General features: G+C 44.0%; 1 protein-coding gene across 2 annotated transcripts in view; it reads right to left on the bottom strand.

Annotated features, from left to right (window-relative positions):
* TGFBRAP1 (transforming growth factor beta receptor associated protein 1) overlaps positions 1-15,999 on the bottom strand; it is a 103,221-nt gene that overhangs the window by 37,386 nt on the left and 49,836 nt on the right. For both annotated transcript variants that reach the window (XM_063953415.1, XM_063953414.1), the window contains exons 3-5: positions 11,740-11,934; positions 9,272-9,426; positions 4,522-4,604 (exon numbers count right to left, since the gene is read on the bottom strand). In XM_063953415.1, coding sequence (XP_063809485.1) covers positions 4,522-4,604; positions 9,272-9,426; positions 11,740-11,934 — 433 coding nt within the window. The remainder of the gene's footprint in view (positions 1-4,521; positions 4,605-9,271; positions 9,427-11,739; positions 11,935-15,999) is intronic.

Raw genomic sequence — 15,999 nt, 5'->3', positions numbered from 1 at the left:
ATTATTCTCAACACCTTGGGTATGAGAGGAAGAGGAGGAAACACATAGACCGATCTGAACACCCAAGGTGTCACCAGAGCGTTTACCGCTACCGCCTGAGGGTCCCTTGAGCTGGCGCAATATCGCTTTAGCTTTTTGTTGAGACGGGATGCCATCATGTCTATTTGAGGCAGTCCCCACCGACCCGTGATCTGTGCGAAGACTTCTTGATGAAGTCCCCACTCTCCCGGATGCAGGTCGTGCCTGCTGAGGAAGTCCACCTCCCAGTTGTCCACCCCCGGGATGAACACTGCTGATAGTGCGCTTAAATGGCCTTCCGCCCAGCGTAGAATCCTGGTCGCTTCTGCCATGGCCACTCTGCTCCTTGTTCCGCCTTGGCGGTTTATATGAGCCACTGCCGTGACATTGTCTGACTGAATCAGAACCGGTTTTCCCGAAGCAATTCCTCCGCTTGACGCAGGGCGTTGTATATGGCCCTCAACTCCAGGACGTTGATGTGGAGACAAGTCTCTAGATTTGACCAGAGACCTTGGAAATTTCTTCCCAGTGTGACTGCTCCCCAGCCTCGGAGGCTTGCGTCCGTGGTCACCAGGACCCAGTCCTGAATGCCGAACCTGCGACCCTCTAGCAGGTGAGCGCTGTGCAGCCACCACAGGAGAGATACCCTGGTCCTGGGAGACAGGGTGATCCTTTGATGCATTTGTAAATGGGACCCGGACCACTTGTCCAAGAGGTCCCATTGAAAAGTCCTCGCATGGAACCTGCCGAAGGGGATGGCCTCGTATGAAGCCACCATCTTCCCCAGAACCCGTGTGCAATGATGCACTGAAACCTTTTTTGGCTTTAATAGGTTCCTGACCAGGGCTATGAGCTCCTGAACCTTTTCGATCGGAAGAAAAACCTTTTTCTGGTCTGTGTCTAGAATCAGGCCCAAAAAGGTCAGACGCGTTGTAGGGACTAGCTGGGACTTCGGTATATTGAGAATCCAGCCGTGTAACTGCAACGTCTTCATGGACAGAGACACGCTGTCCAGCAACTTCTCCCGAGATCTCGCCTTTATGAGGAGATCGTCCAAGTATGGGATAATTGTGACACCCTGCCTGCGCAGGAGCACCATCATTTCCGCCATTACCTTGGTGAAAATTCTCGGGCCGTGGAAAGCCCAAAAGGCAACGTCTGAAATTGGTAGTGACAGTCCTGCACTGCAAATCTCAGGAACGCCTGGTGAGGGGGGGGAATATCGGAACATGAAGGTAAGCATCCTTTATGTCCAGGGACACCATCCAATCCCCCCCCCCTCCAGGCTGGCGATGACCGCCCTGAGTGATTCCATTTTGAACTTGAACCTCTTCAAGTACAGGTTCAGGGATTTTAGGTTTAAAATGGGTCTGACCGAACCGTCTGGTTTCGGGACCACAAACTGGGTTGAGTAATATCCCTCTCCTTGCTGGAGATGAGGAACTGTGACAATCACCTGTTGAATATACAATTTTTGGATTGCTGCCAACACTAGCTCCCTCTCTGACAGGGAAGCCGGCAGAGCCGATCTGAAAAACCGGCGAGGAGGCAAGTCTTCGAATTCCAGCCTGTATCCCTGAGAAAATCTCTAATGCCCAGGGATCCACCTGCGAGTGAACCCAGACGTGGCTGAAAAACCGAAGACGAGTCCCCACTAGATCTGCCTCCTCCCGGGAAGCCCCAGCGTCATGCGGTGGACTTTGCAGATGCAGGGGAGGACTTCTGCTCCTGGGATCCTGGGAACTAGCTGTGTGCAGCTTTTTTCCCTTGCCTTTTCCTCTGGCAACAAAGGACGATCCCCGTACCTTCTTGCTCTTATTGGAACGAAAGGACTGCATTTGATAATGAGGTGCCTTTTTTGTATGCTGCGGGGGGACATAAGGTAAGAAATTCGACTTACCAGCCGTAGCAGTAGAGACAAGGTCCGAGAGGCCGTCTCCAAACAACTCCTCCCCTTTGTAAGGCAAGGACTCCATATGTCGCTTTGAATCGGCGTCTCCCGTCCACTGTCGGGTCCACAAGAGCCGCCTAGCAGAAATAGACATAGCGTTTATTCTGGAGCTTAATAAACAAATGTCTCTTTGAGCATCTCTCATATACAAGGCAGCATCTCTGATATGCTCTATGGTCATTAAAATGGCATCCCTATCTAAGGTGTCAATCTCCGTAGATAAGGAATCTGCCCATGCCACAACAGCACTACAAACCCAGGCCGACGCCATAGCCGGTCTAACAATAGTACCTGAATGAGTGTAAATGTGCTTCATGGTAATTTCCTGCCTGCGATCAGCAGGATCCTTGAGGGAAGCCGTATCCTGAGAAGGCAGTGCCACCTTTTTGGATAAGCGTGTCAGCGCCTTGTCTACTTTAGGCGAAGATTCCCATCGTATCCTTTCCGTTTGTGGAAAATGATACACCATAAGAATCCTTTTGGGAACTTGTGGTCTCCTATCTGGAGATTCCCAAGCCTTTTCGCACAATTCGCTCAGCTCAAATGAGGACGGAAAGGTGACCTCAGGCTTTTTCCCTTTATACAGGTGTACCCTCGTGTCAGGGACAGGGGGTTCCTCAGTAATATGCAAAACCTCTTTAATGGCAATAATCATGTACCGAATACCTTTTGCCACCCTCGGCTGTAATTTTGCATCTTCATAGTCGACACTAGAGGCAGTATCCGTGTCGGTATCTGTGTCATCGATCTGGGATATGGTGCGCTTCTGAGACCCCGAAGGTCCTGGCGCCACAGGGACAGGCATGGTCTGGCTACCTGACAGATCCCTAGCTTCAGCCTTGTCTAACCTTTTATGCAATAGATTGACATTTGCATTTAAGACATTCAGCATATCCACCCATTCCGGTGTCGGCGTTGCCGACGGCGACATGACATTCAAGCACTCCCCCTCCACATTAAGCGAGCCTTCCTCGTCAAAATATGTCGACAAACACGTACCGACACACTTCACACACACCGGGAAACTCTTTTCTGAAGACAGTATCCCCTTTAAGGCCCTTTGGAGAGACAGAGAGAGAGTATGCCAGTACACACCCCAGCGCTATACCCCTGAAAAAAAAACACAGAATGCCCTTTTCCAGAAGCGCTGAGTAGTAATAAAACGCCAATTATGTGCCCCCCCCCCCCCCCTCTCCTTCAAACCCCCTTTCACCGTGTGTAAAGCAGGGGAGAGTCCGGGGAGCTTCCTCTCAGCGGTGCTGTGGAGAGAAAATGGCGCTGGTGAGTGCTGAGGGAGAAGCCCCGCCCCCTCGGCGGCGGGCTTCTGTCCCGCTCAAAGTTATTAAAAAATGGCAGGGGCTCTTTTATATACATGTGCAGTGCCCACCTGTACATGTATATCGTCTTTTGCCATAAGAGAGGTGTTATATTGCTGCCCAGGGCGCCCCCCCTGCGCCCTGCACCCTTACAGTGACCGGAGTGTGTGAGGTGTATGGGAGCAATGACGCACAGCTGCAGTGCTGTGCGTTACCTCAGTGAAGCTCTGAAGGCTCTGAGACGTCTTCTGACTTCGTTTCTTCTGGCACTGTGAGGAGAACGGCGGCGCGGCTCTGGGAGTTAACGCCCAGGACGAACCTGTGTTCACCCCCTCTGGAGCTAATGGTGTCCAGTAGCCGAGGAAGCAGAGTCTATCATTTAAGAAGGTCTGCCCCTGTTGCCAGCAGTGCTCCCTGTAAAAATATAGAAAAAATCCAAACAAAAATGCTTTCTAGGCAGAGAACTCAGGGGAGCTCCCTGCAGTGCACCCATTTCCCTCTGGGCACAGTGTAAAAACTGAGGTCTGGAGGAGGGGCATAGAGGGAGGAGCCAGTGCACACCCAGAATCCAAAGCTTTCTTAAAGTGCCCTATCTCCTGCGGAGCCAGTCTATTCCCCATGGTCCTTACGGAGTCCCAGCATCCTCAAGGACGTTAGAGAAATATTTATTGTTAGGCTTTATAAGGGACTATGACAAATTATTAACAGAGAATAAGAATAAAGGCTAATTTTATCAGTTTTGTGTGAAAAACTGTGTTACGTGCTAACAGTTTGACCTCGGAGAAGAAGCTGGTTACACACCTTTTCAATCTCTTAGCTGATCAGGTGAACGCTCCCGACCAGCCGAATGCGGTGTTCCCAGTTCATCCCTCTGTGAGCTGCCTGTGAGCCCAATACACACTGTTAGAAATAGCTCTGGGCTTCTATGGGATCGGGAAGTCAGGCCGACAAATATTAAACAGCATAAAAGATGTGACCTCCTGATTCCAACCTTTGACGGAGCGTTTTAAGACGTTTATCGCTCCTGCATACACACCTATAGCATCCTTGGCCCTATCACTGGATATCTGGTTAACAGGCCTACAATTGTATAGGTCTGTATGCAGGACGGTTGCAGGAGCGTTCGCCGATAAAGGTTTCCAGTTTCTTAATGTGATAACATATTTCTACCAGAGAGACAAAAATATACTGTTCAAACCAAGAGAATAAAATGACTTACCAAGAGAAAGAACTTACTTAAATAATTCTTTTGCTTCTAAAAACTGAAGCTGAGCGAATTCTATAAATCCAGCCTGTTGCAGGATTCTTCTATACATAACCTGTGGAGAAATAATATCTTCACTGCTCTTCATACTGTAAATGGCAGAAATGCATTAGAATTCAAATGGATGAGGGGGCAAGTCAATGACCTGCAATGTGTGGCGAGGACGAAACACTGCTCATTTTACTCTGCATCCCCATGAGGGTGCGAGGTAAAATGATTTTGCCCAGGATGTGCTGTTGTTTCCATGCCAGTCAGAAGGCTATGTCAGCATCAGAGAGTCATCTGTATTGCCCCTAATAGTGTTCCCACATGGATTTATAGGAGGCTGCTATTCCAAGCGACCTGTCTCTCAAGGGCAATTCCAACCAAAAGTAGACATGGGTCATGAAAAAAAAAAATTGGAATACTCAAAAAATTAATTTCCCAGTGCATCAGTTAAAAAAAATAGGTTGGTAACAGTGTGTCACATGACATGCTGCTATTTTGTCTTATTTCAGTAATGGCTACCAGGCAGACACTGATTGTGACCACTGATTATCTATTGCTGTTTTCTGAAAACAAAAAAGGTAAAAAACTTGGATTATTGTAGTATATAACAAAAGTTGAGGACATGTACTGTCAGAAATTATATGTTGATAATCAGTGTTTCATGTGGTTTTATGTTAGTGAAAGAGTTAAAACAAAGATGATGAGATAAAGGTACACATCTGAAAACATTGTTAGAAGGGTAAATGACCCTGTACCAGTTAATGCAAGGGGCCTTTTTTCGTTTTCTGAGTAATGTAGTCAAGGTATCAAGGTAATAAGAATGACTTTCCTGAAAATTGCCCGAAAACAATCTGTGTGGTTTATGCTTTGTTGTAAAAAAGTATGGAATAAATATTGGTTGTAGTTTCAGAGAAATCAGACATGTATTTGATGTCAGAAATTACCATGTCCTATCCCTGTTACATCCGTTACATTTAAACAATATATTTATTTACAGCAGACAACAATGGTGAAGCTTGTTCACACTTCATATTTTTATTCACCAGTGGTAGATACAATTGTGGTCAATTTTGCCTCTTTATGTGCATTTTAAATTTGAAGCAATCCAGATGTTTATCACAAACATTGTATCTGAGAGTTAATCCGCTACTTTGGAATTGCCCCAAACCATCATACTGTAAGTAATCTAGCTGCAGTACATGGCTCTTATTATTTATATTCCATGTTTTAGCAATATGTAGCTACTTAGTATCAAATGACTTCCGGGAATTTTACTGTACAGCAAATTTGTTTTTGGTGCCCTTGGTAAAAAAATAAAATAAAAAAAAATGAAAAAAAATAACTTCAGGTCTGTGCTTTAGATACATCTGCATCTATTCAGCACAACAGACGAATGCAACAAGTTGCAGCTTTGAAACAGTACTATAAGATCCATGACTCTAACACCTTGGGTGTTGGAGCACTGTGCAAGCGCTAAGCAGAAAATAATAACAGACAAATGGACAAACATTTTTTCAGTGTCTCAGTCTAGCTGAATAAGAGCTGCCACATCCATTGACTAACAAGATGCCTTTCTGGAAATCACACAACCCGGGACATGACCCTTTTTACACTGCGGCGCGTCAGGAATATCCTGGGTCTGCGCTGTTTATACTGCACCCAGGTGCAGTGTCTTCTAGTCGGCGCTCGGAGATGACGTCATCTCCAAGTGCCAGGAAAACCGGCAGATTGGTTCCCCCGGATCGTGGCCTTGGCCGGTTAGGAACGTCGAAAGCTGTCCCACGTCACACTGGGACCAAGCCCAGCAATCCAGAAGCTGCTGGGCTGCTCCCAGCCTCTGGCACACACACCTTACCTGGCCAGAGCTGTTGTCTGCATTGCATGACAGCAACCTCCTGAGGAAAACTGCGGTCAGGGAGGTATGGACTGTAGGCATGTGTAAACGGGTCCCATGACCCGGGTAACCCATTTACACTGTACCATAACCCGGTAACTACCCGTGTCCAACCCTAGTCGCTACCTGGGTTGGATTCCCGAGTAAATGGACCCGGGTTTTTGTTTCACTGGGAACCTTTTACACTGAGCAAAACCTGGGTTTTTCAAGGCCGTGTTACTAAAGTCTCTGTGCATATCCCCATCTCTTTCCTCTGTCCTGTAATGGGGAGTGCGTCAGCCCATTGTTAATGGAGCAAGAACATCATCATGCTGGCGCAAATGTGAGAAGTCTTGGGGGGACCTCTCAAAAATCGGGTTCACTATGGTATGCCGGCGGTCGGGCTCCCGGCGACCAGCATACCGGCGCCGGGAGCCCGACCGCCGGCTTACCGACAGTGTGGTGAGCGCAAATGAGCCCCTTGCGAGCTCGCTGAGCTCGCCACGCTACGGGCACGGTGGCGCGTGCGCGCCACGCTATTTTATTCTCCCTCCAGGGGGGTCGTGGACCCCCACGAGGGAGAATAGTGTCGGTATGCCGGCTGTCGGGATACCGGCGCCGGTATACTGTGCACCGGGATCCCGTCAGTCGGCATACTGAAGACCACCCCAAAAATCAAAAGGTATCAAACACATTTAAGTAGGTCGTATTTTAAGATTAAAGATTCCTTCTTGGCTCTATTAAAATAAATATATTTTATTTATACAGGTTGAGTATCCCATATCCAAATACAGGTTGAGTATCCCATATCCATATATTCCGAAATACGGAATATTCCGAAATACGGACTTTTTTGAGTGAGAGTGAAATAGTGAAACCTTTGTTTTTTGATGGCTTAATGTACACAAACTTTGTTTAATACACAAAGTTATTAAAAATATTGTATTAAATGACCTTCAGGCTGTGTGTATAAGGTGTATATGAAACATAAATGAATTGTGTGAATGTAGACACACTTTGTTTAATGCACAAAGTTATAACAAATATTGGCTAAAATTACCTTCAGGCTGTGTGTATAAGGTGTATATGTAACATAAATGCATTCTGTGCTTAGATTTAGGTCCCATCACCATGATATCTCATTATGGTATGCAATTATTCCAAAATACGGAAAAATCCCATATCCAAAGTACCTCTGGTCCCAAGCATTTTGGATAAGGGAGACTCAACCTGTATCCGAAATACGGAATATTCCGAAATACGGACTTTTTGGAGTGAGAGTGAGATAGTGAATCCTTTGTTTTTTGATGACTCAATGTACACAAACTTTGTTTAATACACAAAGTTATTAAAAATATTGTATTAAATGACCTTCAGGCTGTGTGTATAAGGTGTATAAGAAACATAAATGAATTGTGTGAATGTACACACACTTTGTTTAATGCACAAAGTTATAAAAAATATTGGCTAAAATGACATTCAGGCTGTGTGTATAAGGTGTATATGAAACATAAGTACATTCTGTGCTTAGACTTGGGTCCCATCACCATGATATCTCATTATGGTATGCAGTTATTCCAAAATACGGAAAAATCCCATATCCAAAATACCTCTGGTCCCAAGCATTTTGGATAAGGGATACTCAACCTGTATAAAACAGAAAAGAAAAATGCTTATGCCCAGTTTGACCCATATGCCACATGGTACCAGCTGCGTGGCAATATTAATGTCACATATGTATACAAAACAGAAAAGCTTTTGCTACCGGCGCTAAACATTATATACTGCAAATCTGTATGTAGCAAATAAAACAGAGGGGATTTTACCTAGTGCTGTCATGGCAGCTTTTAATTATGGCTGTAAAAGGCCAAATTGGATGTGGCTCATGTAGATGTTCCCCTCTCCATCTGGGAGGTAAGTAAGTCTAACTGCAATGTAATGGTGTGCTGAGCATATATGCTAGTGTAGGCATACCTCCCAACATTGCTTCCCCACCATTAGGGACCGTGTGCACGTCCGCATCGGTGTGCGCTACCTCCAACTCCCCCCACCACCACTGGACACTGTGGCCTGTGGGTGAGACAGTGGGATAGTCCTAGAAAAATAGGACTGTCCTGCTGAATGCAGGACAGTTGGGAGGTATGGTGTAGTGCAGTGTTTTTCAACCACTGTGCCGTGGCACACTAGTGTGCCCTGAGCAGTCTCTAGGTGTGCCGCCATAGAAGCACAGCCAGGCCTGTCAGTGTTTTGCCGCTACTGAGGCCCTGGTACAATCAATACTGGTGGGTTTAGTGGTTGCAGAGCCAGTTCTAATTTTGGCCCCAGGCAGTGTTGGGCTCTTCTGGCTTTCTCAGATGTGGCTCAGGCATTACCTATGGAGAATCTGTGACATGACATCCTAGGACATGCAACTGCACCATGCATCACCATTATATCTGAGTGTGCCGTGGCAATATTTAAATCTTGTTCAGTGTGCCGCGAGTTGTAAAAGGTTGAAAATCTCTGGTGTAGGGACTTGCAGAAAATTGGGGTCCCTTAATAATGGGCAGCAAACTTACATGTTTTGCTAAAAATATGACAAAATCCCCACTGTTTTATTTGCTACATACACACAGATTTGCCGTATATTATGGTTAGTGCTGATAGTAAAAGTCTTTGTTTTATGATAATAAACTTGAGGTGTAAACAGGACAATAGCATATTGCTGCAGGTAGTTGTTTTAAGTAAATGTGAGGAGATATTTCTGGCTAAAATAAATGTACTATGGAAGGTAAGGGGTACAGAAGTAACATTGAATCACATTCTCACAAGTTGTTATGTCTAGTGCTTCTGAAAAAATGTTTTAAAATTAAATAACGAACCTGAAATTTCTCCTTTGGAATATTGCGTCTAGCGCCCTTGGCCAGCACAAGAGCTTCTTCTACCCTCTGGTTTGATAGAAGGTCCTGTATCTGTTTTTCCAAAGGCAAGGAAATTAAAACATACACTGCATTACCAGTGGCTACGATCACCCTCCCTGTAAGATATAGAGAATAATAGTGAAAATAGCGAATGACGGGCATGGAATAAATATTCATAACTTGTCATTTTGTAGAGAAAAATATAAGATCCCTAATGAATACTTTAACACACAAATAACATCTCACCCAACTATACAATTAAAAAGCATCATACTATACTGGAACAGCGTACAAAGGATGGAGAAATTAAATAGCATGTTTCTTGACGGAGTACACAGACTGGGTTCTAATGCCACAGCAAGGGAAGGGTACACAGGCTGGTGGGTAATGCTTTTGTAGGGGATTCAGAGGAGTGTAACCAGGACCCAGGCCAGTGTGCAACTATTAAGTATTGGTACAGTGTGATGTGTAATACGTTTTGTGGGGCTAGAATTTTTGAGTGGTTCCCAAATTGTGAATTACAATACTGTTGGTTCATGACGTTTGGATTAATTTGTCAAACTCTGTGCTAGTTACACAATGTGACGATGTTTCCTAAGGTAATTTAAATGTAATACTGTTTACAGCTTTTCTTAACTTAATTATCAGCAGAGGTATGCTGCAGACACTAAAGCAATTAGCACATTTCTAAGTGACAGTGCAGCACTGAACTGCAGATAACTGCACACTATCAGTGTCTTATGAAATAGGATTTCACAATGCAAATACAAAATTGACAACCCTATATGTCCTATACACCTTTAATGGTCGGCAGAGAAGTGACTTTGCCGGCACACTAGCCACCTGCAATAAAACACTTCCCATATACTGTGTAAAATAAAATAAATAAAAAATGGGTGTGAATAAAAGCCTATGTTATTTTTTGCACACTCATGTTTTAGACACTAGCCTTTTCTAACCTCTTATCTGCTTAGTAACACTTGTATTAGCTTTCACAATAGCAAAGTGGCCCCCTCTCATTCTCTCATTATTTATTTATTGTTACATAGTACAATGTGTATGGTAACCATTGTTTAAAAAGATGTAATTTACCTAAAATAGTCCTGGTTCTGAGGCTAGGTCCAGCAAGTCGATCTATGGAGGTGCTGAAAATATTGCCTCCTTAAGAAATAATGATACAGCAGTGGTGTCTCAGCAACAGATCAATGCTTTAAAAATGGGGACTATATAGCCTGAATTTATGTTGGGTGCTATTTACCCTGTAAATTTTTCAAGTATTGAAACCAATCTGCAGATTAGCTGAATCTCAAAAAATTGGCCAAATTTCGCATTTGTCAAAATAAATGTATCATTACCCACTATGTTAGCTAATAAACAGTAAAGGGGATACATATTTTATCAACAGTGTCCTGCTGACTTCTCTATCCACTTTCCATTTAGGATGAATATAAATCTATTCCTTTTTCTTCCGTATTGGCATAAAACTTTATCAGTTAACATAGAGGAAGGAAATAGGAGCACATACTACCGCAGGATTATAAACAACAGCAACAAAATAAAGGAAACTAACTCTTCCTGTTTCAATCAGGGAAATAAAAAAAGGCCTACTGTACAATGAGTAGAGGAAGTTCAGTGATGTTGCACTGGTTCTTAAAGTGATGTTGGAACTAATTAAGGAATTGGTGTGTACCTAAACACTTCTTAGCTTTTCTTGTGGCGTAAAATTTTGTTATGTACTAAAACAGCCACTTACGTCCTAAACAGCATTCACTGGAATTACAGATGATAACTAGAGCGACTATTTGATATACAGTACAGGCATTTTTTGAATACTACAAAAATTTCCATGTCAACCGCATGCTTTGCAATATTATTGAGACTTGTGTTTACTCTAGGAAAGCATAGACGTTCCCAATTCATGAGTCACACACAACTCAAGGACTGCAGAGAGGTCTATGGGATAAATGCACTATGCAGCAATTTTGAAAGCCACAGCACATTCAGCCACTGGATTTAAGGGGGCACTACTGTTATATAGAAAACACGTCTGGTTTGTATCTATTATTGCCCCATTAAATCCAGGTGCAGACGACACAGAAGATTTGATGGCTATAAATAGCACTGCTTAGTAAATTTACCCCTATGACTTAAGAGCAAACAGTCATGTTTGTTGGTGGCAACAAATGTTCCATTCATCCCATTTCAAGTTAGGTTGTTGTTGCATATGTATTTTGAAGTCTGGTTTCCTTGTTACTGACCAGCAGGGGAAAAAGCATTCATGCTGCTAGAAATTTTATAACTTCAATTTAACATGATACAATTGGGAAATGTATATTAAAACATACTAAAAGGAATATTATTTTTACTAGTCTTACATCATGTAAAAGTGCAGTAAACTGATAATTAACCAGTGTGATATATTTTGCTACCTTCAAAATCCTGCAGGATGATGCCCTCCTTGAAGGGCAGACTCTGTTTCTGTTGCTGGTCCAGCATGCTGTGCACCGTGATGAACTCCTCATCCAATGCCAACACGTAGGGGAAAGATACTGCAGCTCCAATGACATTCTCCGACCAACGCACTGGGGCATGCTGGGAGATCCCAGCTACTGTGGCAAACATCCCTGTCAAAACAACAGGTAAACGGTCTAAACAAGAAACACTGTAGTAGATGTTTGAAGTGGTGAAGAGTATAGAAGTTGCCCATGGGAACCTATCAGCTTTGAAGTAATATTTATCAAGTGCAGTCTATAACATGATATGAAGCAGCTGATTGTATGCTATGGCCAATTTCTCCACTGGCTCACTTCTACACTCTTTTCACAGTACGCGGTCAATAGAACCACAGTGTCTAGTTAGACAGTCAATAGGTCGACATCATATAGTTGACAAGCATTATGTCGACATGCTCATTAGGTCGACCTATGAAAGGTCAACGGTGCTTATGATCAACAGATTCAAACGGTCAACAAGTTTTTTTATTCACTTTTTTCAACTTTTTCATACTTAACCATCCACGTGTACTACGATTGGGAATGGTAACCTGTGCTGAGCAGAGCGAGGCACCTTGCCCATAATATGGCAAGCAAAGCAAGCCATGCGAGGGGATGTGGTGCACTAATTGGGGATCCATGTGCTCAGACGTCGAAAACACCAAAAACAAAATACAAAAATGTTGTGTTGACCTTTTGTGTCGACCCTTCATAGGTCAACCTAAAGAGCATGTCAGCCTTTTGTCCACACCGACCTATTAATTGTAGACCTTCTTAATGTAGATGTATTGATCCATAACTCTCTTCACTGCTTCACACAATTCCACCAAGTAGTCAAGAAGGTGAAGTCAGAGGAGGAAGGGAAGGGAAGGGAAGAAAAAAAGTGAAGGAGGACAGGCCTAGTCCGAGTTTGCTTGATTGACATAGGAGACAAGCAATTCCCTGAGAAAGGGGAGCATAGTCGCACAATCATATTTAGTTAAAACCTTCTAGGGGGCAGCCAAGGAGGAAAGACTTGTATAATAGCACCTTGAAAACCTCTGAGAATAGCCGTGAAACCTTTCCCAGAATTAGGTTTCTTGGGGCATAACCACCAGATGTTTAAGTAAGTGCCCTCCTCACCACAACCCCTCCAACATTGGTCTAAGGCAGAGCTATACATTTTGCGTAAACAGGTAAGCACCAGGAACTATCTGTATTAGATTTTGTATGCATTTTCATTAATAGAGCCTTAGAAACTCTCACCTATCACAGGCCATGTAACCTCATCAAGTGGACTCCTCAAATCCCTTTCCCACTGAATCTCATGACTCAGGTTGGTAGGTAACGTAACATGGAGTGGAAAATTGTATATGATAGAAATGATTCCCAGGAGAGGGCTACGGAGACAGAGAGACTCTAGTAACAAGTGGCTTTTAAACATGCAGTCTACAGCACTTTCCTATTTTAGGAGGGTATTTATCAAAGCATGGAAAGGAGTAAAGTGGAGGCAGATAAAGCACTAACCAATCAGTTCCTGTCATTTTCACAGCCTGTAAAATTAAAGTTAGAAACTGATTGGTTAGTGCTTTATCTCTTTACACTTTATCCATGCTTCGATAAATACCATCCTTAGTGTAGTATTTAGTAAGATAGATAGCTGCCCAGTGCAGCGGAAGTTCATCAGGTTGTTTATGAAGGTTTAGTGTTCCCGTTAGGCTATTTTAGAAAAGCACAGTGCCCTGCCCTTTTAGGGAGGCCCACACTGGATAATTGGCACTGATCTGGACACTCCCACAATGTTGAGTTCAGCTATTACCCATCTCCTAAGAGCAGGCCCAGATACCAGACCAGTAATGGCATGTTGCACAAGGGACTTGGCAGAAAGAGCCCCAAGGTCTGCCGTGAGAAGGTACTCCAGACACATATCTGACTGCACTGACTGCCACAGAGACCTCCCGCCTCTGCATACCGCAACAGGTTACACCACTGCTTCCCGATGCCTGCAGCCTGCATGTTCCCTCTCTGGTGGTCAGCATTTTATCTCCTTATCTGCTGGAGAGCTGCACCCAGTGACAGATGCACATTTTCTCATTATACTGTATACAGATGGCAACAAATTCAATGGAGTCAAATGTGCATATTGCATCCTGCTGTAAATATGAAGCGAAAACTGAATTACTACTAAAAAAACATAACTAACACCAGTGTACTTCATTCAGAATCTTCTGTAAAACCAGAAACATTGTTTCCAATAGTTAGATAAAACAAACCAGATGCACAGTTGTTAATAAGGCTAACACAATATTGTTTTCAGATACATTTACAGCTCTCTTCACCCAAGCAATTGGAACACTGGCATTAACTCAGATACTACAGGCCATATCCCATTGGCCCAGTTCATTTTTCGGCACAGAAAAACCCCGAAAAACGGACTAATATTGTGATTTTAGCCAGACGGTGGGTGTTGGGCTATCCATTAAAGCCATTTATTTTTATTTATTTTTTGGCCAAAACATTCTCTTTTTCGGGTAATAACACAAGATATGGGTAAGTTCCCAGACCCATGTGTTATCGTGGCACTGGAGTGCTGCTTATAGGAGCTTATGCTTTGCATGCTGCATGATACCCAATAAATGCTGGCATCGGGGGTAATAGGATAGTCTTTGGCAAAATTATTATCAGCGGTAAATTGGGTTTTGTTGTATTACCAAAATAGCACACTTTGGTCCCGATTCAGCATGGAACGCATCTGCGATGTGTTCGAATGCTGAAGCCCTTTTTCAATGTGCTCACGCGCAGAAGCTGCACTGCGCGTACGCATACAGTGAGATGCAACGGCATCTCACATATGCGAATGCCTCTAACTGATTGACAGGCAGAGTAATTTGCGGGGTGAAAGAGGGCGTCGTGTCTGCATTTCGGGTGCAGTGTTGCAGCATTGGGGGGGTCCAGACAACGAAGGCGTAGCTGGGCCATTTGCGGGGTGGGCCGTGGCAGCTGTGTAACATAACACGCAGCCGCTGCACCACAAAGATGGTGGGTAGCAGTCTGCTAGTGTAAAGGGTTGCAGTTGTGCAAATTTTCACACTACTACAACCCATGCTATATTAGGCTATTTGTCCTTAGTAAGTAAATATACCTGAAGGGCAGCTATTGTTCAGAGACATAGTGCTATTCTGCTGGAATCAGCACAACAAACGTAAACAGGTTGTGAAGGTTGTACCAGTGTGTACAGGAGCAACGTTACATCACTAGCATCAAAATTATGTGACATACCGTTCGGTCATTACCAAGACTGTGTGTAGGCTCAATAGCACTTGTCCTGGGACCAAGAGAAATAGTCAGTGAAGTGGGAAGGGTTAGCGGTTGCTCCATTGTGTAGGCAGCTTTCAATTCTCAACAGCCACTGATTTTATCCAAGGCCATATGATAAGGAATGTCTGACAGAAAAGCATTCCCATTCAGATACAGTGATTCTTACACACATACTTTTTATTTTGTTTTTCGTTTTTGAAAGAGAATGTCAGCTACGATATGTATCTTTTAAATGAGCAATAATAGGATTTTAATTACCTACCGGTAGATCATTTTCTCGTAGTCCGTAGAGGATGCTGGGATCCACATTAGTACCATGGGGTATAGACGGGTCCACTAGGAGCCACTGGCACTTTAAGAGTTTGAGAGTGTGGGCTGGCTGATCCCTCTATGCCCCTCCTACCAGACTCAGTCTAGAAACTGTGCCCGAGGAGACTGACAACTTCGAGAGAAGGATTATACACAGATAGTGGCGAGATTCACACCAGCTCACCCATACAAGGCAAACCAAGCAAACCAGCTTGAAAACTCAAGAACAACTGAACAAGATTACTTAACCAAGTAACAAAACAGTACTTCACTAAGAACTAAGCAGTACTGAACCAAGTAACCACTGCAGGATCACGAAGCACGGGGCGGGCGCCCAGCATCCTCTATGGACTACGAGAAAAGGATTTACCGGTAGGTAATTAAAATCCTATTTTCTCTTACGTCTTGGAGGATGCTAGGGTCCACATTACTACCATGGGGATGTAACAAAGCTCCCAGAAAGTGAGGGAGAGCGCGGAGGCTCCTGCAGAACTGACTGACCATACTTCAGGTCCTCAGAGGCCAAAGTATCGAACCCGTAAACCTCAGCAAACGTGTTCGACCCAGACCAAGTAGCCGCTAGGCAAAACT

The sequence above is a fragment of the Pseudophryne corroboree genome, chromosome 2, assembly GCF_028390025.1.
Source record: "Pseudophryne corroboree isolate aPseCor3 chromosome 2, aPseCor3.hap2, whole genome shotgun sequence".
Taxonomy (NCBI): Eukaryota; Metazoa; Chordata; class Amphibia; order Anura; family Myobatrachidae; genus Pseudophryne; species Pseudophryne corroboree.
The sequence above is the reverse complement of the archived record's forward strand: the minus strand, read 5'-3'. Positions and strand labels throughout refer to the sequence as shown.